General features: G+C 45.6%; 1 protein-coding gene across 1 annotated transcript in view; it reads left to right on the forward strand.

Moving 5' to 3' along the window:
- PCSK5 (proprotein convertase subtilisin/kexin type 5) overlaps nt 1-24,040 on the forward strand; it is a 1,432,234-nt gene that overhangs the window by 368,464 nt on the left and 1,039,730 nt on the right. The window contains exon 5 of the mRNA XM_085633086.1: nt 1,792-1,868. Coding sequence (XP_085489212.1) covers nt 1,792-1,868 — 77 coding nt within the window. The remainder of the gene's footprint in view (nt 1-1,791; nt 1,869-24,040) is intronic.

Below are 24,040 nucleotides of genomic sequence, written 5' to 3' on the forward strand. Positions count from 1 at the left end.
GGGCTGAAAAAATATCTTGGAAATTCTTCTGCGAAGGTAGTAGATTTCCTCAACTGTTCATTGTGTACCATCTACTCTTTCAGATTTTAAACCAGATAAAAAATTATATGGAAACAAGGAAGCTCAATCCCTGAAACTGGATGCGGTAGAATTGCCCCAATGACCGTGAAAAGATTGTCCTTTCAAAACGGGCAGTTTTGAAACGCAAAATCCACCCATGCATAACGGGAAGAATAGAGCGAGTAGCCGAAGAAGTCTCGGACTGCAACACTTGCGAGTGCTCCTTGTCTGAGATCCCTGGGGCTGCTACTCCATCTTGATAATCTCTGACCCCCTGACCATCACACACACTGCATTGCATCCAGATTACACTAAGGAAGTTGTGATGCTCCTGCACTGACACCTGCGCAGTTTTGTACCAGTCCATGTCTCTTGACACACTTCATCAGTTCGCTTCCCTTGGAACTCTTGAAAATCTTTTATTTTGTGCATTTTTGTGATCCCAGGAACTTTATCTCGGGCTCCATATATGATCGAGTCCTGATGATGAGCCTACATTCTCCAAAGGAACGAAACGTCGTCGACTTGCACACAGATCCATACCATTGAATATTATCTTGTGCTATAATTTGTTGCTCGATACACACTTTGGTCACGTTTATCACACATGTTTATCACACTTAAAACAGTACCAAGCAGGTTTGTTACTGGCACCCACTTCATGGTTTATGGCTTTCTGGTATTCCTTTTGTACATTAAATTGCCATTTGGCTAGATAATGGTTTGCTTGGATCATTCTCTTAGGGACCACTGTTCATTTACTCTGTGAATATACCACAGGTCCCTAGTAATTCTTGGGGTCGCCTTGTAGGTTTATAACTACCTAAGTGTAAAGGTTACAAACATAGTATCGTTTTCTTCTCCAGACAAAATGCTTTTTCCTAGTGAAGTAAACCCTTTAACGGAATCTACATTATACATAGGTGTGTTCTTCCCGATTCCCACACTGCATAGGCACCTATTAAACTTTTGATCAGAGCAGGTTTGACCATATTTCTAGAATCATAAACTACAAATGTATGGTACACTTTACCCACCTGTCCTACATGCGGTCTGTACTACTGTAAAATGCATCCTTTCTGTTTTTCTTTTTCCATAAAAACAAATAAAGTTTTGGAAATCAAAAAAAAAAAGTTTAAGTGAAAATCGACAAATTTAGGTGCTAGTAGGGCTGACCACCCAGACTTGCCCACAATATCTATCTTAAACGTAGGAATCCTGTCATTTCACCATTGTGATAGTTTTTCAGTATTTGTAAAAAAAAAATTGTACTCCGAATTTCACCAATTCCGATTTGGAAATAAAGAATTGCAATTTCCCACTTCCAACGTTGTTTCTTTGCACACCTATGTTCAATTTGGGAATCCAAAAAGCTGAATGAATTAGTTCATTGTTAGCCTGAAGCATGACGACAATGACAGCAATCACAAGAAAATTGCTAGCCCAGTTTTCTTCACTGATCTCGTTAGTTTGTGAGTCGTCATAGGTTTCTGAATAAATATTGCATTTGTTATCTATTTTTGTGTCTGAATAGTCTGTTATTACCCAGTGTTATTCTCTGCTCCGATATTTCTTTAATAGATTTTCTGTGTCCCTTGTGCTAACTGTACCACACAGTAGCACAAGGATTACCGAAATTGTAAACTTTTGTCAGAAATGGAATTACCAAAGTAAGGAGCAAATTCTCATGTACTTATTCTTCTAAGGTTAACGTTATCATTTTGTCTACAGGACGCACAGGCCAGCATTGATGTCAATGGAAATGACTTTGACCCCATGCCTCGATATGATGCCAGCAACGAAAACAAGTAAGGACTTGCAACAAGTCAACCACGGTTAATTTGCTTAATTTATTAGATGCTTTTCACTGTACCAATCTTTCCCCAAAATATATTCAATTTGCTGGTGCAGTACTGTCTCAGTGGTGGAGCCCCAGAAGCTCATTGTTAAAATTGACCTTCATAAATGCGTTGAGAAGCGTCGACCCCATGTAAATGTGTATATAGAGGCACCATTGTCCTCCAAGTCTGACATTTTAGCTACTAATGAAATATTGTGCCGTTTCAGCAAATTACATGGATACTTAGTACTGTGTTGAGTAGTAAAGAAATAATGTATTTTGATGTTCATATGAAAGCTTTGCAGTTTTGAGAGTTTGAACTCATATTTCAAACTGATGTTCAGCACAAAGGAAACCAGTATTTCCAATTAATATCATCATTCACAAATATGTGAGGTTATATTACATATGAAAGTGACATAACCCGTGTATGCTATGATTTATCTTCAAGATCTAAACTCTTATACCTACTAATGTTCATGCCTTCAGCAGCGGCAGAACTTGCAGTAGGGGAGACACATCAGTAAAATATACTTGAGTCATTTTTTTCAGGGGTGGGACTGCCTTGGTCATTTATCGACTGATCAAATAAATCGTCTAATGCCTATAGTTGAAACAGAAGGGGGATGGGAGCACACTGCTACCTCCCAGCACATGCCTATAGTTGGTCAAAGCTAAATTGTTGAAGTTGATGGCTCAAACTACGATTAGCTGGTTCCTGACCAAACAGAAGTGGCGGAGCTGTGATTTTGCAAGAGTCTCCTACATCCAGATAAAATTTATGAACCTAAATTAATTTAAGATCTCCTGTATTTGTTGAATTGTTTGGGTGCTGTTTTTTCTACTTCCGTTTGGCAAAATTAGTAGTAGTATCACCTTATCCATTCTACGCACAAAACACAACCTGCTCTGCTTCTTTCAACTGTCCTCCTTATAGGCGTTTTCAGAGTCACTGATGAGAACCACCAAGCAGTTAAAATCCACTGCTGTAAGACAAACCTAAAGCTACATTTAAATGGGCATGTACTTAATGTACATAGACCGAGAGCAAAATGCCCATGGTTATTGGTGTGGGCAGAAGCTGGTGTCTCCCTCTATCAGAAAGGGCTATACCTTGCTCTGTGCTAGTTTTCACTTTCTGGCACCAGTTACAACCTGGTACAGGGGAAAAGTGTAATGCACACAGTGGATCTCATGGTGAATCTATTCTTTTTATTGCCGATCGCCAAATACTATGGTACAGTACTTCACATACTATTTTGAATCAATCAATTGATTGCTCCGGTCAGCTGAAGAGCCAGGTCTTGAGGCTCTTCCTGAAGGTGTGCAGAGTAGGGCAGAGTCTGATGTTGACTGGGAGCTCGTTCCAGGGTTTGGCTGCGATGTAGGAGAAGCCTCTCCCCCCCCCCCCCCCCCAACCCTCCCCCGTTCTGTGGATGCAAAGGGTTTCTGCCAGAGCGAGGTCGGCCAACAGGAGGTTTCTTTTGGGTGCGTGGAAGGAGACTCTTTCGTTAAGGGAATGTGGGTCCGGTGTTGTGGAGGGATTTGTAGGTGTCGGTGAGGAGTTTGAAGGATCCTCTCTTCTCAACGGGGAGCCAGTGGAGGTCTCGCAGGTGTAGTGTGATGTGCTCATGTCATGGGATGCCGAGTACGAGTCTGGCCGCAGTGTTCCGGATGGTCTGGCGCTTGTGTAGCAGGGATTTGTTGCTTCCGGCGTAGAGGGCGTTATCATAGTCGAGTCTGCTTGTGATGAGTGTGTGGGCGACAGTCTTTCTGGCTTCATGGGGATCCACTTGAACGTCTTGCGGAGGATGTGGAGGGTGTTGAAGCAGGCGGAGGTAACGGCGTTGGTCTGTTGGGTCATGGGGAGGGAGGAGTAGAGTATAATGCCGAGGTTCCAGGCGTGGTCCGTGGGGGTGGGGAGGTGCCGAGGGTGGAGGGCCAGAAAAAGTTGTTCCACGCAGAGGGAGGAGGGTCCAAGGACTAGGACTTCTGTCTTCTCTGAGTTGAGTTTCAGACAGCTGCTGCTCATCCAAGCTGCGACGTCTTTCATTCCTTTTAGTTCTGCTGGTGAGGAAGGAGCGGAGCCAGTCGAGGGCGTTTTCCTGGATTCCGGCGTCATGGAGCCTGGCTGTGAGGGTGCTGTGGGAGACGGTGTAGAAGGCCACGGAGAGGTTGAGCAGCATGAGGGCTGCGGTGTGGCCTTGGTCGAGGTGCATGCGGATGTCATCTGTGACAGCGAGGAGGGCGGTCTCGGTGCTGTGGTTGCTGCTGAATCTGGATTGGAAGGGGTAGAGGATGGTGTTCTTTTCGATGAAGTTTGTCAACTGGGCGTTGACTGTCTTCTCGGCGACTTTGGCTGCGAAGGGAAGGAGAGAGATGGGTCGGTAGTTCTTCAGGTCTGTCGGGTCTGCAGAAGGTTTTTTGAGGAGGGGCTTGATTTCTGCACGTTTCCAGCCGTCTGGGAAGGTGGCGTTGATGGTGCTATGTAGCTGGCGCGCTATGGCGGCGGCTCTGTCGAAGATGTACGAAAGGCAGGGGTCCATGGGGGCTCCTTAGTGGGTTCCCTTCATGGTCGTGGTGGTGTATTCAGTGGTGGCCTGGGTCCAGGCTGTGATGGTGGGCCGGCTGTTGTAGCTGGAGGGAAGGGTGGTTTCTGGAGTATGCCCACTGAAGTTGTCATAGATGGCTTTGATTTTCAGGTGGAAGTAGGAGCCGAGCTTGTTGCAGAGTTCTTGGGAGGGTTGACGTCTGTGGCTTCACAGTGGGGCTTGGTGAATTGTTGGATGATGTTTAAAAGTTTCTTTGAGTTGCTGGAGTTGTTGAGGAGTTCTTGTAGGTGGTCAGGTCTTCCGTGGTTTTGCTGTTTCTCTATCGTTTTACGAGACGTCTGCAGGAGCGTCGGGCCTCTTGGAGGTTGGTGGTGAACCAGGTGGCCTTCAGGGGGCATTGTCTGTCGGTGGTGCGGATGGGTGTGTGCTTGTCCACGCAGTTGGTGATCCAGTGGTGTAGTGTCTTGGCCGAGGTGGGGGTGGTCACAGCTGAGGGTAGAGTTGCGGTGCTCCTCTGTGCATTTGCTCCAGTTCCTTCGCAGAGGGCGAGGGGTGGGTTTGGGAGAGGTGGAGGTGTTGAAGGAGAAGTGGTACGTCCAGAGGGGCTGCGTGGTGTGGCTGAAGTGGATGTTGTTCCCACCTGCCTTGTGGGTGGGGGTGGTGATGAGCTGTTTCAGACCGATGTTGGCGAGGTTGTCCAAGAGGGTGGTGGAGTTTGGGTCGCTGAGGTTGTTGAGGTGGAAGTCCAGGTCTCCCATGAGTATGTAGTCCGTGAAGGCAATGGCGAGGGGTGCGGCCAGGTCAGCAATTGTAGCGGTGAACGATGTGTGGGATCCGGGGTCTTTAGGCGAGGGTGCCGCGAAGTCTGGTTCTAGGGCTTGTCTGGATCTGGAAGTGCAGGTGTTCGGTAATGACAGGGGAGCTGCTGGTGGAGGTGGAGAGTCGGAAGGATGTTTTGTGTGCAATGGAGAGTCCTCCCCCTGGGTGGGTTGGGGTGGTCCTTCTTCTGGATCTTGAAGTTATCAGGGATGGCGGTGGCGGTGTCGGGGGTGGAGAAGGCATTGGTCCAGGTTTCCGTGAAAAAGGTGATGTCTGGCAAGAGGGTGTCGGAGGTCCCAGATCTCTACGGCATGTCTGTGCAGGGAGCGCATGTTGAGGAGTATGCACTTCAAGGCTTTGGTGGTGGTGGCGTCTGGCATGGGGGTGGCGGCCGCGGCAGTGCGGAGAGTAGTGAAGGTTTGGCAGCAGTGGCAATAGGAGAACTGGCCTTGGGTGGTGTTCGGCGTGGACAGCTGGCAGTTGTTGTTCCTTCCGAGGGTGAGTGTGAGTAGGGCGGCAGAGTCGTAACGGTGGGTGGTTGAAGATTCAGGGTCCTTGGCACTGGTCGCAGTTGGGTCGCAGACTGGCGTATACTGGCTTGCCTTTGATGCACCTTAGGTGTGCCAGCGGCGTGCGGCTGCCATTAAATAGGGGAGGGAAGTGGAACGAGCTGGGAGGCGGGAGCAGGAACGACTGGGGGGGAGGGGTTGCTGGGGCAGCAGCGGCAGGATAAGAGCAGTGAAAACCGGCACGGAGGACCAGAGCGAAGGGCACAGAACAAAAACAAAAGGAACCAAATAAGTCACAAATAATAGACAATCACATAACATAATACCAACACCAGGCTCGAACCCCTACTGGCGTGGAGTAGGCGGCAGCAGCATTACAGTGGAGCTGCAGGGGCAGAGAGCAGGGACTCTGGACAGGAAGTCAGAGGTCCTACTCAGGCTCTCCTGCAGCAGCCACCATTAAATAGGGGAGGGGAGAGGGAAGTAGAGCTGGAAGGAGGGAGCGGGAACAATAGGGGGGGAGGGGCCGCGGGGGCAGCGGAAAAAGGGTGGTGTTCTGAATAAACATTTCCTTTTAAATAAATAAATCCCCTTTTCAAGCTCACTACCCAAAAATAATCATACAATATAAAAAATACATAACTGTGAAATATGGTCCTTAGTTGCTTTATTGGGGTTCTGGTGACATTTACAAGCTATAGTGCCTTCTGCCTTGTCATTTATGTTGTCACCGGAACCTGTTTGACAGAATTGGAGAATATTACACAGTCACATGTTATATTTTAAAATGATTTCCTATGATATTATATATTTGGGTTATTTTGTTATACAAAATGCAGTGTTACAAAAAGCCATATTGCACATCCTGTGGAATATTTTCTGAATTTCTCTGAATCTTTATCATAATTGCAGGCTCTGCACAGCTTTTCCATTGCCTCTTGTTTATTAGTAATCACTTTATGAAAACTAAAGCAAAACTAGTACATACTGGGTCTGATTCACAAAGGTAACTTACGCTTTTGAGTTGCTTACTCTTCTGAGTAGGTTTACTACTTTTTGGATATTCACAATGTCAGAGTGTAAATTTACCCCCAAAGTGTAATTTAATCCAACAGTGTAATTTACACTCTGATTTTGTGAATAGCCAAAAAGTAGTAAACTTACTCAAAAGTGTAAATTCCTCAACAGTGTATAGCCCTCAAGTTCTTCAATTTAGTGGAGATATGCAACTAACATTTTTTGAGTAAATTTACACTCTAATTGTGCCAGTTTATTTGTGAGGACCAATCACAATATTGGCTTTCTAAATGCATCCGGGACCCATTTTTAGCTACACATTGCAAGATTAGCTTAAAAAAATCCAGAGCATGTCCACTGCATCATGTTTAATCAAAAGTCTGTTAATGAAATCTAAAATTTGCAATAAAGGCACCTTATTAGCTATGCCTTTGCAGTTTATTTTCAATGTTGGGCTTGTATTTAATATGACAATATGAAGTTTTAAAAAGGTTGTAGTTTGTCATAAACTATTACTAAAGTAACTAGATTTTGTTTTGTACACACATTGAAATCATTTGCTGTACTAAATAGTGTGTAGTGGTGTTAGTCAACATTTTAACCAATGTGTGATTTTTAGGTTATACTTTTGTCTAGCAATGTCTTTTGGAGAAAGATGTCCAAGATTTATTTTCAAGTGAACACATTAACTTGCTGTCCTGATGGTTACTGATATCAAATTGTAAACTTTAGGTAGTGTCACTGATGCAACATTATATCTGATTTCACATGCATAGATTTCTGTACATTTAACCTTCCTTTTAAGCTTTATGGTGGTATGTACCTGTATCACACTGGGGCTAGCGTTGATTTCACAAGTAGTGATAATGGCACAGGATTTGATTAAAAACTGTAGTAAAATTTCTAATAGAAACCCTATTCATAATTACAGCGGTGACTTACATAACCATGATTATATTTCAGTAAAGCCATGTAATACCACCATGAGTATTTTGGGTGTTCGAGGTGGAAGTGTTTATATAATGGGAGGACTAGGGGGATAGGATTGCTTAATTATTGCTGATGATGCTCCAGTTAGAGGAGGTAATTTTGCTGATTTTAGTGATTTTCTTCAACACTTTAAAAGCCAAAAGTGAGCTGATTTCCCAAAAGTAATTTTTGAGTTGGGTCAGTTGGGGTGGGGTGGGGTGGCTGTGAAGGCTGAAGGGCTCAAATCCTAGAGGCAAATGAGGATGATAGATTGTAAATATATTTTAGTTTGAAGATCAGAGGTTTCTACGGTGTTGTTGTGGGAATATCTGTGTGCATAGTGCTGTATGGTCTTCATTCTGTATAGCACCCCATTTTTTGCAAACCGCTATTCAGCTTAATATTGATATTGACAGATAAACGTGAGTACAAGGAGATTAAAGATTTTTTGAGTTGCAGAAATAACGACCTGGCCTAAACGTGCATACTCGGAAAGGCTAACTTAGATAACTGTTACACTGATGCTCCTCCTTGATCAACTCTTGGCAGTGTGAAAGTGAAGTTTCCGATGAATAATGTTCAGCACTGTTACCTCACTGACGTGGCTGTAGTGGATAGCAAGGTGTCTACATGCATGTTGGAGTTGAACATTGTGCTATATTTTCTACCTAAGAGTATGCATTGTGCTGCAAAGTAAACTATGTATCTCAGTCTTGGATGAATGAAGAGCAATTTTGTGTCGGGGGTAGGGTTAGAGGGGATTGCTTCTAGTCATTCTGTGATACAACACTAGAGGTTTGCAGAAAGAGAAGACAGCAAGAGTCCCATCAGCATTGACCTACTAGGATAAGCTAAATGAGGCATCACAAGTGTAGAGTAAGAACAGTCTACGACTGAGCCTCGCTTTACTCCAGAGTGTAGGGGGTCCATTGAGATCATGGAGAGTGAGAGGAGTACCACAAGCAGAGAAAACATGGCCAGAGAGTTAGGGAGATAACTAATTTAGCACTAGGCTTTTAATGATGTATGTGATGATTGTTCTGAGCAGTGGACAGTGACAGTGTTACATCCTACTAAAAGCATTATGAAAATAGAGAAGCGGCAGTCATGATGTTGATTTGATTCATAGAGTGCAGCATACACCTCAAAGAGCATCTTGATTCCTATTTAAGATAAAACAGGGCAATGAATGGCTGAAACTAGAGGGTGTAGCATAAAATGTAACACACGAGAAGCAACAAAACTGGAAGGTCACCAATGTTTTTCTAAAGGTTAAATGGTTATAAAAGGGGAGACTATGAATTGAGGTCATTTCAAACCTGGTCCAAAGATGTCCTGTAGAGATCAGCCTCCCGTACTGCAATCTTTATTCTTTGGGACTTGCACTAACAAAATGGATTCCGAGAACATGGATTTAGCAAGCATATAGCCACAGCAATGATATAATAAACAAGAATGGTCAAATACATTAAAAAAGAAACCTTGTGCATAAGGCAGATTGCCTTAAAATTGATGCTGAGAAACTTTGGAAATGTTTGAAGCACTTTGCATGCAGATGTGATAGAATCAAATGTTTTCATCCATGTGGCTTTTAGCCTTTGCATTTTTTAACCCAATGCAACTTTTTAAGTGCTGCATTAATAAATCCCAAATAAATACTGTTGCTGTAGTTGAAGCATGAAGGTAAGAGTCTCCACTACTTTGGTGTAGAGAACGGATCTTAAAAATGAAAGAACACTGCCCAGAAGGTTGAGAGAAGCCCGAAAGGAACACACAAATTAGTAGCTGGTTGTGGCAAGAGAGATGTTTCTGGTTACCAGCAAGCAAGAACTCGGTTTTGTTTGCATTGAGTTTTAAAGATGTTGTCACTTATCCAGTGGAAAATGCCTATAAAGAAGTAACTGTGGCTTGACATGGAACCAGATGCAAAATGGTCTAAGCACAGAATCAGTTGTGTGTAGTCTTCTTAGGTCACTGCTTTACAGTCAAATCATCTTACAGACTGTGGCAGCGGTCTTTCATGTATGTTAACCAGGATGGAAAAAGTGACGAGCCCTGTGGAATCTCACAATGAAAATGAAAGCTAATAGACTAGAAAGGGCAACGTGTAAGAGACTTAGAGTTGTCAATTTGAAAGTATGTAAATGAGACTTCCATTTTGCCTGAGACACCCAATTCTTGGAACCTGGTAAAAAGAATAACATGGTCTATGGTACCACACAGCAGCTAGATCCGATACGATCACATTTGCTGTGTCCCCACATTGGCCAAGATGGTCCACACCACACCAAGAAGTAATAACCAAGTCTGTTTCAATCCTGTAATGGTTAGCGATCAAGCTCCAAGTGTCTAAGTTATTTGATTCTTCCAGATAGATAGATAGATGATATGTAACCTTTACCCCTACAGTCTTTACTACACAGCTGTACCACCCAGGTAAGTGATGCTGATGGGTTTTTACCTTTTCCATACATCCTTACCACATGGCAGTTTACTCTGTATGTAATTATAGAGATGTTTTAAATAACATTATTTTCATGTTATATTTAACAAAAAAGGGGTAAGGTAAGGTGATAACAAATGTACATTATTTAGAACTACTGCCATCCTAAAATCTATCCTGATCAAATGCCTAAACCCTCATTTGAGCTATGTATGTTGTCATCCATATTCACGTGTTCAATCACAATTCCTTCAAATGACTACTGAATTCCTCTTTAGTGCTTAATTGTCCCAGATTTGAGATATTGTATGTGGATTCCATTTATCCCAGGAGGTTAATGTTATCTCTGCCTCTCTCATTCAATTTCTTTGTATTCTCTACAAAGTATAGGTCTTTTACATGCAGTGTAGTACTGCCAATGTATCTGACATTGTTGGACATAACAATGGTATACAGTATATTAGGGTTTTGCAAGTGATGAGCATTTTAATTTCCATTTTTCGTTTTTAATAAGAAACAAAATATTCTTTGAGTGCCAAACAGTTTTTACAGGACTCACAGCTTTTGCACAGAAAACAAACATTAATGCTGCTTGCCCAATAGGAGACCTTTTCAATTGACTTATCACCAAACTGTTTTTTAGAACATCGTGTTAATTTTTAAATGCAATATTTGGTCTTATTACCTGACACATTTTTCATCATTAATATATTCCAGTGATGTTGTATTATATTCACTACGTTAACAACCACTATGTTTGTATTCATTATTTAAGCTGACTTTCTCTATGTTCTTTGTCTGCTCTTTTTGTATTCAATAATTCTTGCCTGTGTATGTTGTCTGCTATGATTGCTGCTATTTTGAGGCTTTTTTATCATAGGCCCTCATTTTACAACAGTCATTCTATATAGTTTTATCCCTTGAATAAGCCATGCCATTACTGCAGTTTCTCTTGATGCGAATGAGTTCTCCATAAGGTATTGTAGGTATTAATTTTTTAGCATGGGAACTTACTAGGGGCAAATAAAACACTAGCACCAGTTTTGTGATACTATTGCCAGTTTTGTGATTTACATACTGAAGAAACAAAGGTTATAGCAACGTTCTAGTTAGGAATTGTAATAATATCCTACTTTACATTTAAAAAGATCTTGGAAATTTGCTGAAAAAAACAAAGGTTTAAAGGGATGTTAAAGTTAGGTGAAAATGTCAGTTGAAACATACTGTTTTAAACAAAACCACTCACATTCACCAGTCATAGTGATCTCAAGTACCTATAACTTGTTCCCTAAAGTAACTATAACTAGTGTCCCCTGCCATGCACAGTGTTGTCATCAATGAATTAATTTCAGCTGTTCTGTGATGTTATCAATGATGTCACAGCACTACAGCCAAAACGGCTGAACTGAATTTCACCAAATCTGGTAGAAAGCTAGAACTTTACCCACAAAGTGGTTTTTGTGATTTAGTGTAAATCTGTTATGTGGTTTTTAAGAAATTGCGGTTTAAAATTGATAAATATCTGGACAATTGGGTTCACGGGAATCCAGGGTGCATGCAACTTAAAAAAATAAAAATAGTAAGATCCCATTGAGAGGGCTTTTTTCCCCGTTGGCCCCCCCACCTCCTCAGGAGTGAGAGGCTCCAGAGAGTCCTGCGGGAGCTTGCACTCTTGTGGGCTGGCCACAACCACAACCACAACAAAAATGTTGCACCCACCAGTACAAGACTCGGGGACTCTGTTCCTGTATTCTGAAAATAATATATTGCATATAGGGGTTAGGTAGGGGTACCCTGACCTTGTTGGGGGGTGACACAGAAGGACCTCGAGGGGGTCAAATGAAAAAAGAGGTTTATTTGGGGCACTGCGTTCCTGCTGGACTCTTGCGGGAGCCAGAAGTGGCCCCTAGACCCACACCAGAGTCCCACAGGAATCCGCACGACCCCCTAGCTCCTGTGAGAGTCATACGAAATCAGTGAAAATATATATATATAAGGAACCTTGTTGAACCGTTTCTTCCAAACAAAACGAGCGTAGACCCAGGTTTGGTGCAGTTTATTTTATTGAAACACACCACCAGTCGCCATGACACGTTTCGGCAGATCCCTGCCTTGATCACATTAAAACATTGCTATGTTCAACCTCCTTTTAAAGTGACAGTGCAAGTGTTCGGTCATGAACATGGAAAACCTACTTTAGTCCCTTGAGCTATACTCACCAATGTGCATGTTTAAAAGAAATGGGGGGTGCTAAATGTATTGACTTAAATGACAACATGCCTGACATTGCCTATAATAGTACAATCAGAGTATTATTCTCATTTGATGTGACTATTATGGCATCAAATATGTGCAAAAGACAGCATGTGCAAAATGGAATTAATCTCATAAAGTATGAGCCCTTAAATGTTTAGTCAGGAAATAGTAGTATGACAAATGATTCCTACAATTATAAATATATTTCTCTTAAATATGTAAATACTTCATTAATAAATAACTACATATAAAATTCTATAAATATAATCCATTTGTCCTAAACACCTTATCTAAAATGTTCAAAACTGGTATTATTCCATTGTATCAAACTTATATCTATCAGATTTCATAGTAAATAAAGTACAAAAGGCTATAAAGTGCAAATTCTAATAAGGGACATTTTCATCATTTGAATTAGTTCTTCAACCCTGTGTGACAATTAATCAAAAAGTACATATATCTCAAGGAAACATTGATCTTCTGTCGCTACGTAGGGATGCAAGGGATCACTATTCAAGATATGTGTATAAATCCTCACTCATATTGAGCCCGTATGGTTGCTTAGTGTCAAGCTCAAGGATATAGTGAGTTTCCAGGCATCTTATTTTCCCCTCCCTGCCCCCGCCTCTCCTTTGTGAAGGAACAGTATCAATGACATAATACCTCAAATGTTTTAGAATCCCATCATGATGTTCTTTGAAGTTTGAAGTGACGCGCTATAGGGTAATTAGGGTCATTATTGGTAATGGCCCTAATGTGTTGTAAAACCCTTTTGTGTGCTGCTAACTTTGTGCTTCCAACATATGCCAAATTGCAACTACACTCTAAGACATATAGCACAAATTCACTTCTGCAACTAAGATGGTATTTGATCATTTGAGGCTCGTCACTGAAGGCAGTCAAGTATGTAGTTCTATTGCTTCCATATGCACAGGCTTTTCAATTAGAACATTTGAAAAACCCCTTCCTAGCTGTAAGCCAGCCTGCTTCCTCCTTGTGTTCTGGACTACATTTTACCAAAACATTGGCCATGGATACAGATTTCCTATATGTAATTGACGGAAATCTGGGGAGAGAGCTGCCTTTCGTGGGGTCATCCTTGACTATATGCCAATTGCGGCGGATAGTTTTACGCAATTGCTGTTCCTGTCTACAAAAAGTTAGAATCAGTCTTACTGGTTCTGATGAAACAGCTAGGTTTGTTTCCTGACTTTCAGGGGACTTGTCCTTATGTAGTAACAGATTTTCCCTGGTTAAAGCCCTAGATTTTCTAATGGCTATGTCTATGGTTTTGGCGCTTTATCCCCGCTCCAAGAAACGTGACTTGCATTCAGATTGGTGTTTTTCCAAATCCGCAATATTACTGCTAATCCTCCGTAATCGAAGTATCTCCCCATAGGGGATGCTATGAATTAAATGAGGGGGATGCGCCCTTGCCACGTGTAGCAACGTGTTACCAGCTGTGTCTTTTCAAAATAGGGAGGTGGTTATGGTATTATTGGCTAATTGTGACCTTAACATCCCAAAATAAAACACTGTGATTGCTTATACAGGAAGTAAAATTGAGATTAACATGATTAACATTGATATGATCAATGAATTCTTCTGCTTCCCTCACTGTTCCATTCCATACAATAATCAGGGCATCAATATATCGTAGCCACGACACCACCTTTTCCTCATAAATACAGTCATATTGCTTCCTGAGGACCAGCTCCTCCCACCAGCCCATAAACATACATGCATAGCTGGGGGAGAAGCTGGCCCCCATAGCAACCCCCTGTACCTGCTGGAACATTTGCTTTTTAAATAAAAAAAATATTTTCTAAACAGAAAACCAGCATATCCATTAACATTCTGTTGTGTTGCGTATACTCAATGGGTCTCCTAGATAAAAAATGTTCTGCCCCCCTCAAACCGTCACAATTCCTTATACAAGTGTACAATGAAGACACATCCAAAGTAATTAATTGATAACCTTCTTGCCATTCCACTGTCCTGATCTTACATATTAAGTCACCGGTATCTTGAATAAAAGACTCCAAACTGTGGACGTGTTCCTGCAAGAAAAAGTCTATGTATGTAGACAAATTCTCTAATGGCCCATCGCAGGCCGAAATAATGGGCCTGCCTGGTGTCCTCTCCATATTCTTATGTATCTTCGGTAATAGATGACGGGAGTTTTGGGGTAGTCTTTTTAAAATAAAATTAAATTCTTCCAAACTAAGGAGACCCAAACTTTTCCATGCCAAAGTTGATCCTGCATGGTTTTATATTTGAGGTGGGTACTTTTGTGATAGCATTCGATATTGTTCAACTGATTATAGGCTTCTGTCATATAATCAGTTAAAGGCCATAATACAATGTTCCCCCCTTTGTCTGAATTTCTGATCACTGTATTACTTTCCTTTTTGAGTTTGACTATTAGCTGTCCATATCTTCTTTCATGATTGGTAAATTTCCTTTTTTCCTGATTAGTTGTCACATTGAGTTTCTTTATCTGAGCCACTACCAACTCATTAAAAACATCAATTGAGCCTCTTGCTGTGACTGGTGTGAATTTGGATTTATTTTTAAATGGGGTATCTGGTTTCTTGCAGCTCATTGCTATTAATTCCTGAGGAGATTGTCTCGGAAAGCCTTCCCTACAAATCCGCTCCTCTTCCAAATGACTCGAGTATTGTGATGACTGCGTCGGATTAGCCAAAGATTGCAGATCTGATAATAGCTCATAATCTCCAGCTACCAAATTCGGAGTACCCGTCTTACTTGCGGCAGGCCGCACTTCACCACATGTTTGTGATTGCAGTTTGTGGAACTTGCGGAGTTTCAGCTTTCAAATAAATTGTTACACATCTGCCCTTGTTTGGGTGTAGTCAAAGTTTGATTCCGGACAGTATGTTAGTCCTAAAGAGAGCAATTGTTCTTCTGCTGCGGTCAAATCTATTTTAGCCAAATTGATGATTGTATTGGCATTATGTTGACTGGTCGAGGGTACCGCCACTAGTTTGTTTGTGTGCTTCTCCATGACCCCCGACCCCGTCCACCCCGCTTTCTCCCTGTGTTGTTTTGCTGCCCTCCTTCTTTCCCTCCTACTCCTTGTGCGCTGTTTTTTGCCGGTTGGCTTCTTGGATGTAGGGTTTCTCTTCTACTCCGTCTTATATACTCGAGTTCTTCCCCCAGTGTGAGCCTGATTTTATTGCGCTTCTGCTGCTCTTCACGACCTTCCTTGTCCGACTTGCTCTCAACCGCCGAGCTTAAATCCGATGTGGATGGCGCTTCTTGTTCTGGCGGCACTTGTGCGGGATGACTCCCTTCTTGTTGGCGTTTGGTGGCTGAAGCATTACGGAAGGTATCATATTTACGGGCGAAAGTAAATATCTGCCCGTTGTCGTAATCTTTTGTCCCTTCTAAATTTGTAAGTTTTTGCGTTGTTTTATCTTTTCTTCTTCCTTTTGAAGCCTTAGCATCATCTCTTCATTTAATTTTGTTTTTTGTTGTTGTGGATCATTTTGCACCTGGATTTCATTCTTTAAGGCCTCAATCTTTGGTATAAGATCCTCCCGGTCGCTGTCGGCATACTTGACTAGTATCTCTAGTAATCTTCGAGAAGAATCCAAGTTACATTGGGCCCATTCAGCCATCATGAAGGGTTTGGACATATCATAACTCGGCGTGATCATAATTCGCAAGCCCCTCGGTATACGCCCATGTCCAAATACTTTTGTAGGGGTTTGGAATCCCACCATTTTGCCTTTTCCTGGTGCATGAGCTTCTCACTTACTCGATATTTTTCTTTTAAGTTTTTCCCCCTGATATTGCTGTCTTCGCCGGCACTTCTGCTATTTACTCGCGGCTCAAATGTTACATCCGCAAACATCTCTTCCGCGGCCGTCTCGTGGACCCGCAATCTTGTGGCTGACATGGTGGTGTGACACTGTTTATAAATATATTATTTGGTTACAGTAATCCCTTCTACTAACAAGCCTGTTTCGTGATGGGGTTTCTGTATGCACACCTTCCCACCTGCTGATTATCTCGAAAGAGTCCCGTACCTGGTAAGCCAGTCACCGCTAAAGCACCGCACCGTAGCTCGGCTCCACCGAGCGTCCATTCCAGCAACTCGAAACTCAGCAGCTTGTGGCTCCTCCGCGGGACCATGTTTTCCTGCAGCAGGGGGCTCCGTGCATTTCCGTTTCCGGGTCGTTCAGTCGGTTTCCGGAATCCCACGAAAAAATTGAAGCTTCGAAAATCACCGGGTCCGGATACCTGCAACTTTCCTTGTCCACGGAGCCAACACTTGGGAAGAGGGTCTACGTCACCGGGGAAAGTCAATCCGGTGCACTTATGCCACGAACCTCGTTGAACCGTTTCTTCCAAACAAGCGTAGACCCAGGTTTGGTGAAGTTTATTTTATTGAAACACACCACCAGTCGCCATGACGCATTTCGGCAGATCCCTGCCTTGATCACATGACAACATTGCTATGTTCAACCTCCTTTTAAAGTGACAGTGCAAGTGTTCGGTCATGAACATGGAAAACATACTTTAGAATTTCGTGCCTCAATGCATATATTTATACCGTGTTTAACCCCTTCAGTGCCCGCCCCTTTCCCCGCCCTGTGCCGGCCGTTTCATTAGCGGGCGGGGTTTATGACGAGCTGGTCTCGTCATGGGCACAGCGCAACCGCGGCCCATGACGAGACCAGCTCGTCACGGGCATTGAAGAGGTTAAATGCATTCCCAAACAAACAGCGATAATTTGTATAAATACATTCACAAACAAACAGTAATTTGTGTTATTTAAAAACTTTTGTCACTATCTGTTTGATATATGCATTCTTATAAAATCATAAATTTTATATATATATATATATATATATATATATATATATACTGCTCCTGCTTGACCGTTGATTGGGAAGCACTCGAACACCACCCAGGCTCCAAGCAAAGCCCTAATACAAGGTATGGAAACGCTGCACTGCGATCCTTTAACAGTCATTGCGCCACTGCCGACGCGTTTCGATTGCTCTTCTTCAAAGGCGTGTGGTCGAATGAAATGCACAGCCCGGTCACTGTCTTTCCCCTTTCTTTCCTTTCTTATATAGCACGCCCCTTGATGGGCTACTCTGTATGAGAAGTGCTGAGGATTCTGGGAGTGGTAGTGCCGTTGCATAATTCTCGTGCAAATGTTCTGTCGGATACAAAAGACCCTGGATGGGCCTCCGCAGCTGGCGTGTCCTAAATCCTGTGGGATGGTGCTCCAACGTGTGGCTGGCAGATGTCAGCCCCTGTGGCCCCCAGGTTCCCGGGGTGGTGCTGTCCCGGCGGCACGGAAACCGCCAATACATACTGCTCCTGCTTGACCGTTGATTGGGAAGCACTCGAACACCACCCAGGCTCCAAGCAAAGCCCTAATACAAGGTATGGAAACGCTGCACTGCGATCCTTTAACAGTCATTGCGCCACTGCCGACGCGTTTCGATTGCTCTTCTTCAAAGGCGTGTGGTCGAATGAAATGCACAGCCCGGTCACTGTCTTTCCCCTTTCTTTCCTTTCTTATATAGCACGCCCCTTGATGGGCTACTCTGTATGAGAAGTGCTGAGGATTCTGGGAGTGGTAGTGCCGTTGCATAATTCTCGTGCAAATGTTCTGTCGGATACAAAAGAACCTGGATGGGCCTCCGCAGCTGGCGTGTCCTAAATCCTGTGGGATGGTGCTCCAACGTGTGGCTGGCAGATGTCAGCCCCTGTGGCCCCCAGGTTCCCGGGGTGGTGCTGTCCCGGCGGCACGGAAACCGCCAATACATACTGCTCCTGCTTGACCGTTGATTGGGAAGCACTCGAACACCACCCAGGCTCCAAGCAAAGCCCTAATACAAGGTATGGAAACGCTGCACTGCGATCCTTTAACAGTCATTGCGCCACTGCCGACGCGTTTCGATTGCTCTTCTTCAAAGGCGTGTGGTCGAATGAAATGCACAGCCCGGTCACTGTCTTTCCCCTTTCTTTCCTTTCTTATATAGCACGCCCCTTGATGGGCTACTCTGTATGAGAAGTGCTGAGGATTCTGGGAGTGGTAGTGCCGTTGCATAATTCTCGTGCAAATGTTCTGTCGGATACAAAAGACCCTGGATGGGCCTCCGCAGCTGGCGTGTCCTAAATCCTGTGGGATGGTGCTCCAACGTGTGGCTGGCAGATGTCAGCCCCTGTGGCCCCCAGGTTCCCGGGGTGGTGCTGTCCCGGCGGCACGGAAACCGCCAATACATACTGCTCCTGCTTGACCGTTGATTGGGAAGCACTCGAACACCACCCAGGCTCCAAGCAAAGCCCTAATACAAGGTATGGAAACGCTGCACTGCGATCCTTTAACAGTCATTGCGCCACTGCCGACGCGTTTCGATTGCTCTTCTTCAAAGGCGTGTGGTCGAATGAAATGCACAGCCCGGTCACTGTCTTTCCCCTTTCTTTCCTTTCTTATATAGCACGCCCCTTGATGGGCTACTCTGTATGAGAAGTGCTGAGGATTCTGGGAGTGGTAGTGCCGTTGCATAATTCTCGTGCAAATGTTCTGTCGGATACAAAAGACCCTGGATGGGCCTCCGCAGCTGGCGTGTCCTAAGTCCTGTGGGATGGTGCTCCAACGTGTGGCTGGCAGATGTCAGCCCCTGTGGCCCCCAGGTTCCCGGGGTGGTGCTGTCCCGGCGGCACGGAAACCGCCAATACATACTGCTCCTGCTTGACCGTTGATTGGGAAGCACTCGAACACCACCCAGGCTCCAAGCAAAGCCCTAATACAAGGTATGGAAACGCTGCACTGCGATCCTTTAACAGTGTGGCTGGCAGATGTCAGCCCCTGTGGCCCCCAGTGGCGCAATGACTGTTAAAGGATCGCAGTGCAGCGTTTCCATACCTTGTATTAGGGCTTTGCTTGGAGCCTGGGTGGTGTTCGAGTGCTTCCCAATCAACGGTCAAGCAGGAGCAGTATGTATTGGCGGTTTCCGTGCCGCCGGGACAGCACCACCCCGGGAACCTGGGGGCCACAGGGGCTGACATCTGCCAGCCACACGTTGGAGCACCATCCCACAGGATTTAGGACACGCCAGCTGCGGAGGCCCATCCAGGGTCTTTTGTATCCGACAGAACATTTGCACGAGAATTATGCAACGGCACTACCACTCCCAGAATCCTCAGCACTTCTCATACAGAGTAGCCCATCAAGGGGCGTGCTATATAAGAAAGGAAAGAAAGGGGAAAGACAGTGACCGGGCTGTGCATTTCATTCGACCACACGCCTTTGAAGAAGAGCAATCGAAACGCGTCGGCAGTGGCGCAATGACTGTTAAAGGATCGCAGTGCAGCGTTTCCATACCTTGTATTAGGGCTTTGCTTGGAGCCTGGGTGGTGTTCGAGTGCTTCTGTCAAGAATTCCTGTCATACAAGGGAAACACGCCCTTATGTAAACAGGAGAGCTGTTACATAACTCAAGGGAAACACGCCCTTATGTAAACAGGAGAGCTGTTACATAACTCAAGGGAAACACGCCCTTATGTAAACAGGAGAGCTGTTACATAACTCAAGGGAAACACGCCCTTATGTAAACAGGAGAGCTGTTACATAACTCAAGGAAAACACGCCCTATAAAGGGAGGAACCGGGAGGTACAAGGCTGTCGGATATTGTGTTTACACCGACGTACCTGCTTCGTGAAGAGCAGTGTTCCGGAGTGGTGCTCCAGTAAGGCAAGAACGGAGGTAGGTCGAGTCGTTACTCCCTGGGCCGTGTCTTGCCCCATCGTCACCTGTGAAGGACCCGGAAGCTCTACCGGTCAACCATTGAGCTTCGCTTTTTGACTCGGCTGAGTCCAAGCGCAGTGGCGCTTTTGCTGGTTGGAGTCGTAACTCCCAGCCCGACCAGAGACACAGGGACTGCCAGCTGTAACGCACACCAGGAGGTGTTTGCCGCGTTACAGACTCGGAAGTCCACAGGATCGATCGAGCGGCTGCTCTCGGTTCAGTCTTCTTGCTTGTGATTGGGGTATCGGTGACGCATCACCAGGAGGTGACTCCGCGTCCCGGTGCAGTCTGAGGAAGAGGTTGAGCGGCTGCTCCCTTCAGGTAGAGACCCCGGCTGGGTGTTTCCCTGACTCCTCGATTCTCCCCAACACTCTTCGTGCCCCTCACAGCCTACCAATTGGCATTGTCGGCCATTTCATTTCTGCCCTCTGTTGGCATACGCCGGGATCGGCGTATATGCAGAGGACGGTTAGGACCATCCGTGCTGTGGGCTGGTAACGTACTTAGCCTGGAGGATTCCAGTGACTATAACTTTTTTGTTCTTTGTATTTTATTTGCCTTCATTAAAAGAACTAACCCTTCACAAGTGGTTGCGTCCTCATTGTCGTGTCTGTTAAACGATCCTGAGACGTTCAGGGCGTTACAAAATATCCGACCTTAATAACACTAACTGTCTCCCGGTCGATAACAGACATGGCAACACTTGATGATGTGCTGGCTGCTTTAGCGGCCATGCAAGTTGAAGTGGCTGCCTCTAGGCAAGAAACAGCCGATGTAAAAGCCAGACTGGATGCTATCCAATTGGACCCGCTCACGCCCAGCACCTCCCTCACGAACCAGACCCCTGCGGTAGTAGTGGAAATGCCGGTAGCCATCCCCTTGGCAACACCAGAGAGGTACAGTGGGGATCCTAACACAGTGCAGGTATTCCTCACACAAGTGGCGCTACATTTATCGTGCAAACCAAAGGCGTTCCCCACGAGTCAGGCTCGTGTGGCTTTCCTTATATCCTATTTGGCTGGAAACGCGGCACAATGGGCCGTACCTCTGGTGAGCAGGGACGACCCCCTCTTATGTGATTGGGGTGCTTTTCGCGAGGAATTCCTGAAGGTATTCGACAGAAGGGCTGACTCGTACACGGCGGACCGTGAAATGCTTGAGTTGAGACAGGGATCCAACGACCTGGTGCAGTATCTCAACGCGTTCCGAAGGCTGGTTGCGGAAACCAAGTGGCCTGTTGCTAAACAGACGGCGCTCTTCCATCAAGGGCTGTGCGATGAGCTCAAGGACGCCGTGGCTCATATTGACCCTCAACCCAAGACATGTGAGGGCCTTATCAACCTGGTATTACGGCTGGAACATAGGCTAAGTGAAAGAAAGGGGGATCATGGGAGAAAAGGAAAATCCCTTCCATCCTATGTGACGGTGGGAAGTCCTGAAACTTCCACCGCATCCAAGGGAGAACCCATGGACATCAGCGCAATACGAGCGAGCCTCACAGCCACGGAGAAAGAGTCACGCCGTAAACAAGGATTGTGCCTATATTGTGGCAAAAAAGGCCACTACGTACGTGAATGCCCTGCCAAACCGAAGACGTCACGTTATCGGGCCAACCGGTCGGTATCAGCCGTGGTGGACATACCGGCGGAAAACTAGAGGACTCCAAGACCAGAGAAGGGGCATCTCGGAGTCACTCATCCATCCCTTCACTTTCCAACTCGGTCACTAAGGGACAACGACACCTGTTTATCACGGTGCACGTGGGAGTGCATGACCAGTGGATACCCGTTGTGGCCATGGTGGATTCAGGGGCCACTGGCATGTTTATGGACCACAACGAGGCATGCAGGCTAGGGCTAGTGCTTCTTCCCAAAGCAGTACCCGAAGACGTCTATGCGGTAGACGGAAGGCGATTGGTGACGGGGCCCATCGGACAGCACACGGGGGTCCTTCCGATGAGATATGGGAGGAACCATTTGGAACAAATCGATTTTAACATCATCCGAGCGCCCCAATATGGCGTCATATTGGGATTGCCGTGGCTACAGAAACACAACCCCTTTGTGGATTGGCCAACACATCGCATCGAAATGACGTCACCGTATTGCATCCTGCATTGTGGAATAAGAACGGAATCCCTTGACGCAGATGAGAGCGGGAGTCAGACGGTGGCTACAGCGGCAGAAAAAGATGTGGCTCTCCCCCAGGCTTATCACAGTTTTGAGGATGTATTTGATGAGGTGAAGGCGGAAGTGCTACCACCACATAGACAGTTTGACTGCCAGATCGACCTGGTGCCAGGGGCCAGCGTTCCCAGCGGCAGGCTGTATGCCCTGACGGAGCCTGAAAACGTGCATCTCCGGGGGTACCTGGATAAACTCCTCAAGCTAGGATTCATCCGCCCGTCCAAGTCTCCGGCCACCTCGCCACTCTTCTTCATCCCGAAGGCTAATGGGGAGCTGAGAGCCTGTGTGGACTTTAGGGCATTGAATGCGATAACCATAAAAAATCGGTACCCCTTGCCTCTCATCAGTGTACTTCTGGAACAGGTCAAGAAAGCTCGTATCTACACCAAGTTGGATTTGAAAGGGGCATACCATCTGGTGCGCATGAGGGACGGAGACGAGTGGAAGACCGCCTTTAAGACCAGGTTCGGCCTTTTTGAGTACCTCGTCATGCCGTTCGGTCTGTGCAACGCCCCGGCAGCCTTTCAGTACTTTTTGAATGAGGTATTCAGAGAGGAGTTGGATATCTACGTGGTCGTATATATCGACGACATCCTCATCTATTCGTCCAGTGTGGAGGAGCACGTACACCACGTCAAAGCTGTGCTCCAAAAGCTGAGGGAAAACATGCTGTTTTGTAAACTCAGCAAGTGTGACTTCCACGTCACATCCGTGGAATTCCTCGGAGTGATGCTGAGTCCAGAGGGACAGGAGATGGCAGAACGAAAGATCAAGGCGGTGAAAGAATGGCCGGTGCCCCAAAGCGTGAAGGACGTCCAAAGTTTCATTGGCTTCGCCAACTTTTACAGGCGGTTTATAGATGGATTTTCAGGAGTGGTGGCCCCAATCACACAGCTACTGAGGAAGTCCAAGGAGTTTGTCTGGTCCCCTGAAGCGAACAAAGCCTTTGAGGCCCTGAAAAGCGCCTTTGGTAAGGCGCCGGTGTTGGCTCACCCTGATCCGGATCTCCCCTACGTGGTGGAAGCGGACGCGTCGGATGTGGCGCTGGGGGCTATCTTGTCCCAACGCAACCACGACACAGGGGTGCTTCATCCCGTTGCGTACATGTCCCGCAAACTCAACGACGCCGAACGCAACTACCATATTGCGGAGAAGGAGCTTCTCGCAATCAAGGACGCCTTCACCGAATGGAGGCATTGGTTGATGGGGGCAAGACATGTGGTATCGGTGTACACGGACCATCGGAACCTACAGTTCATGACGGCCACTAGACACCTTTCTCCCAGGCAGCTGCGGTGGATGATCTTCTTTGCGGGGTTCAACTTCCGCATCACATATCGGCCGGGGACGGAAAACCGGAAGGCGGACGCCCTGTCCCGTCAATCTGCAGTTAAGGAACCCTTGCCTGCAACCGAGCGTTCCATCATTTCCCCGAGGATGGTATTGGGGGTTATCCAACCGGATACTTTCCTGAGGGGAATAAAGAGAGGGATCAGGTCATTCGCATGGCGGAGGTGGCTCCTCAGTCACAGAGAATGGCAGCTGAAGGACGGGATACCCCTGAAGGGCAGGTGCCTATTGATACCCACGC

The sequence above is a fragment of the Triturus cristatus genome, chromosome 2_1, assembly GCF_964204655.1.
Source record: "Triturus cristatus chromosome 2_1, aTriCri1.1, whole genome shotgun sequence".
Taxonomy (NCBI): domain Eukaryota; kingdom Metazoa; phylum Chordata; class Amphibia; order Caudata; family Salamandridae; genus Triturus; species Triturus cristatus.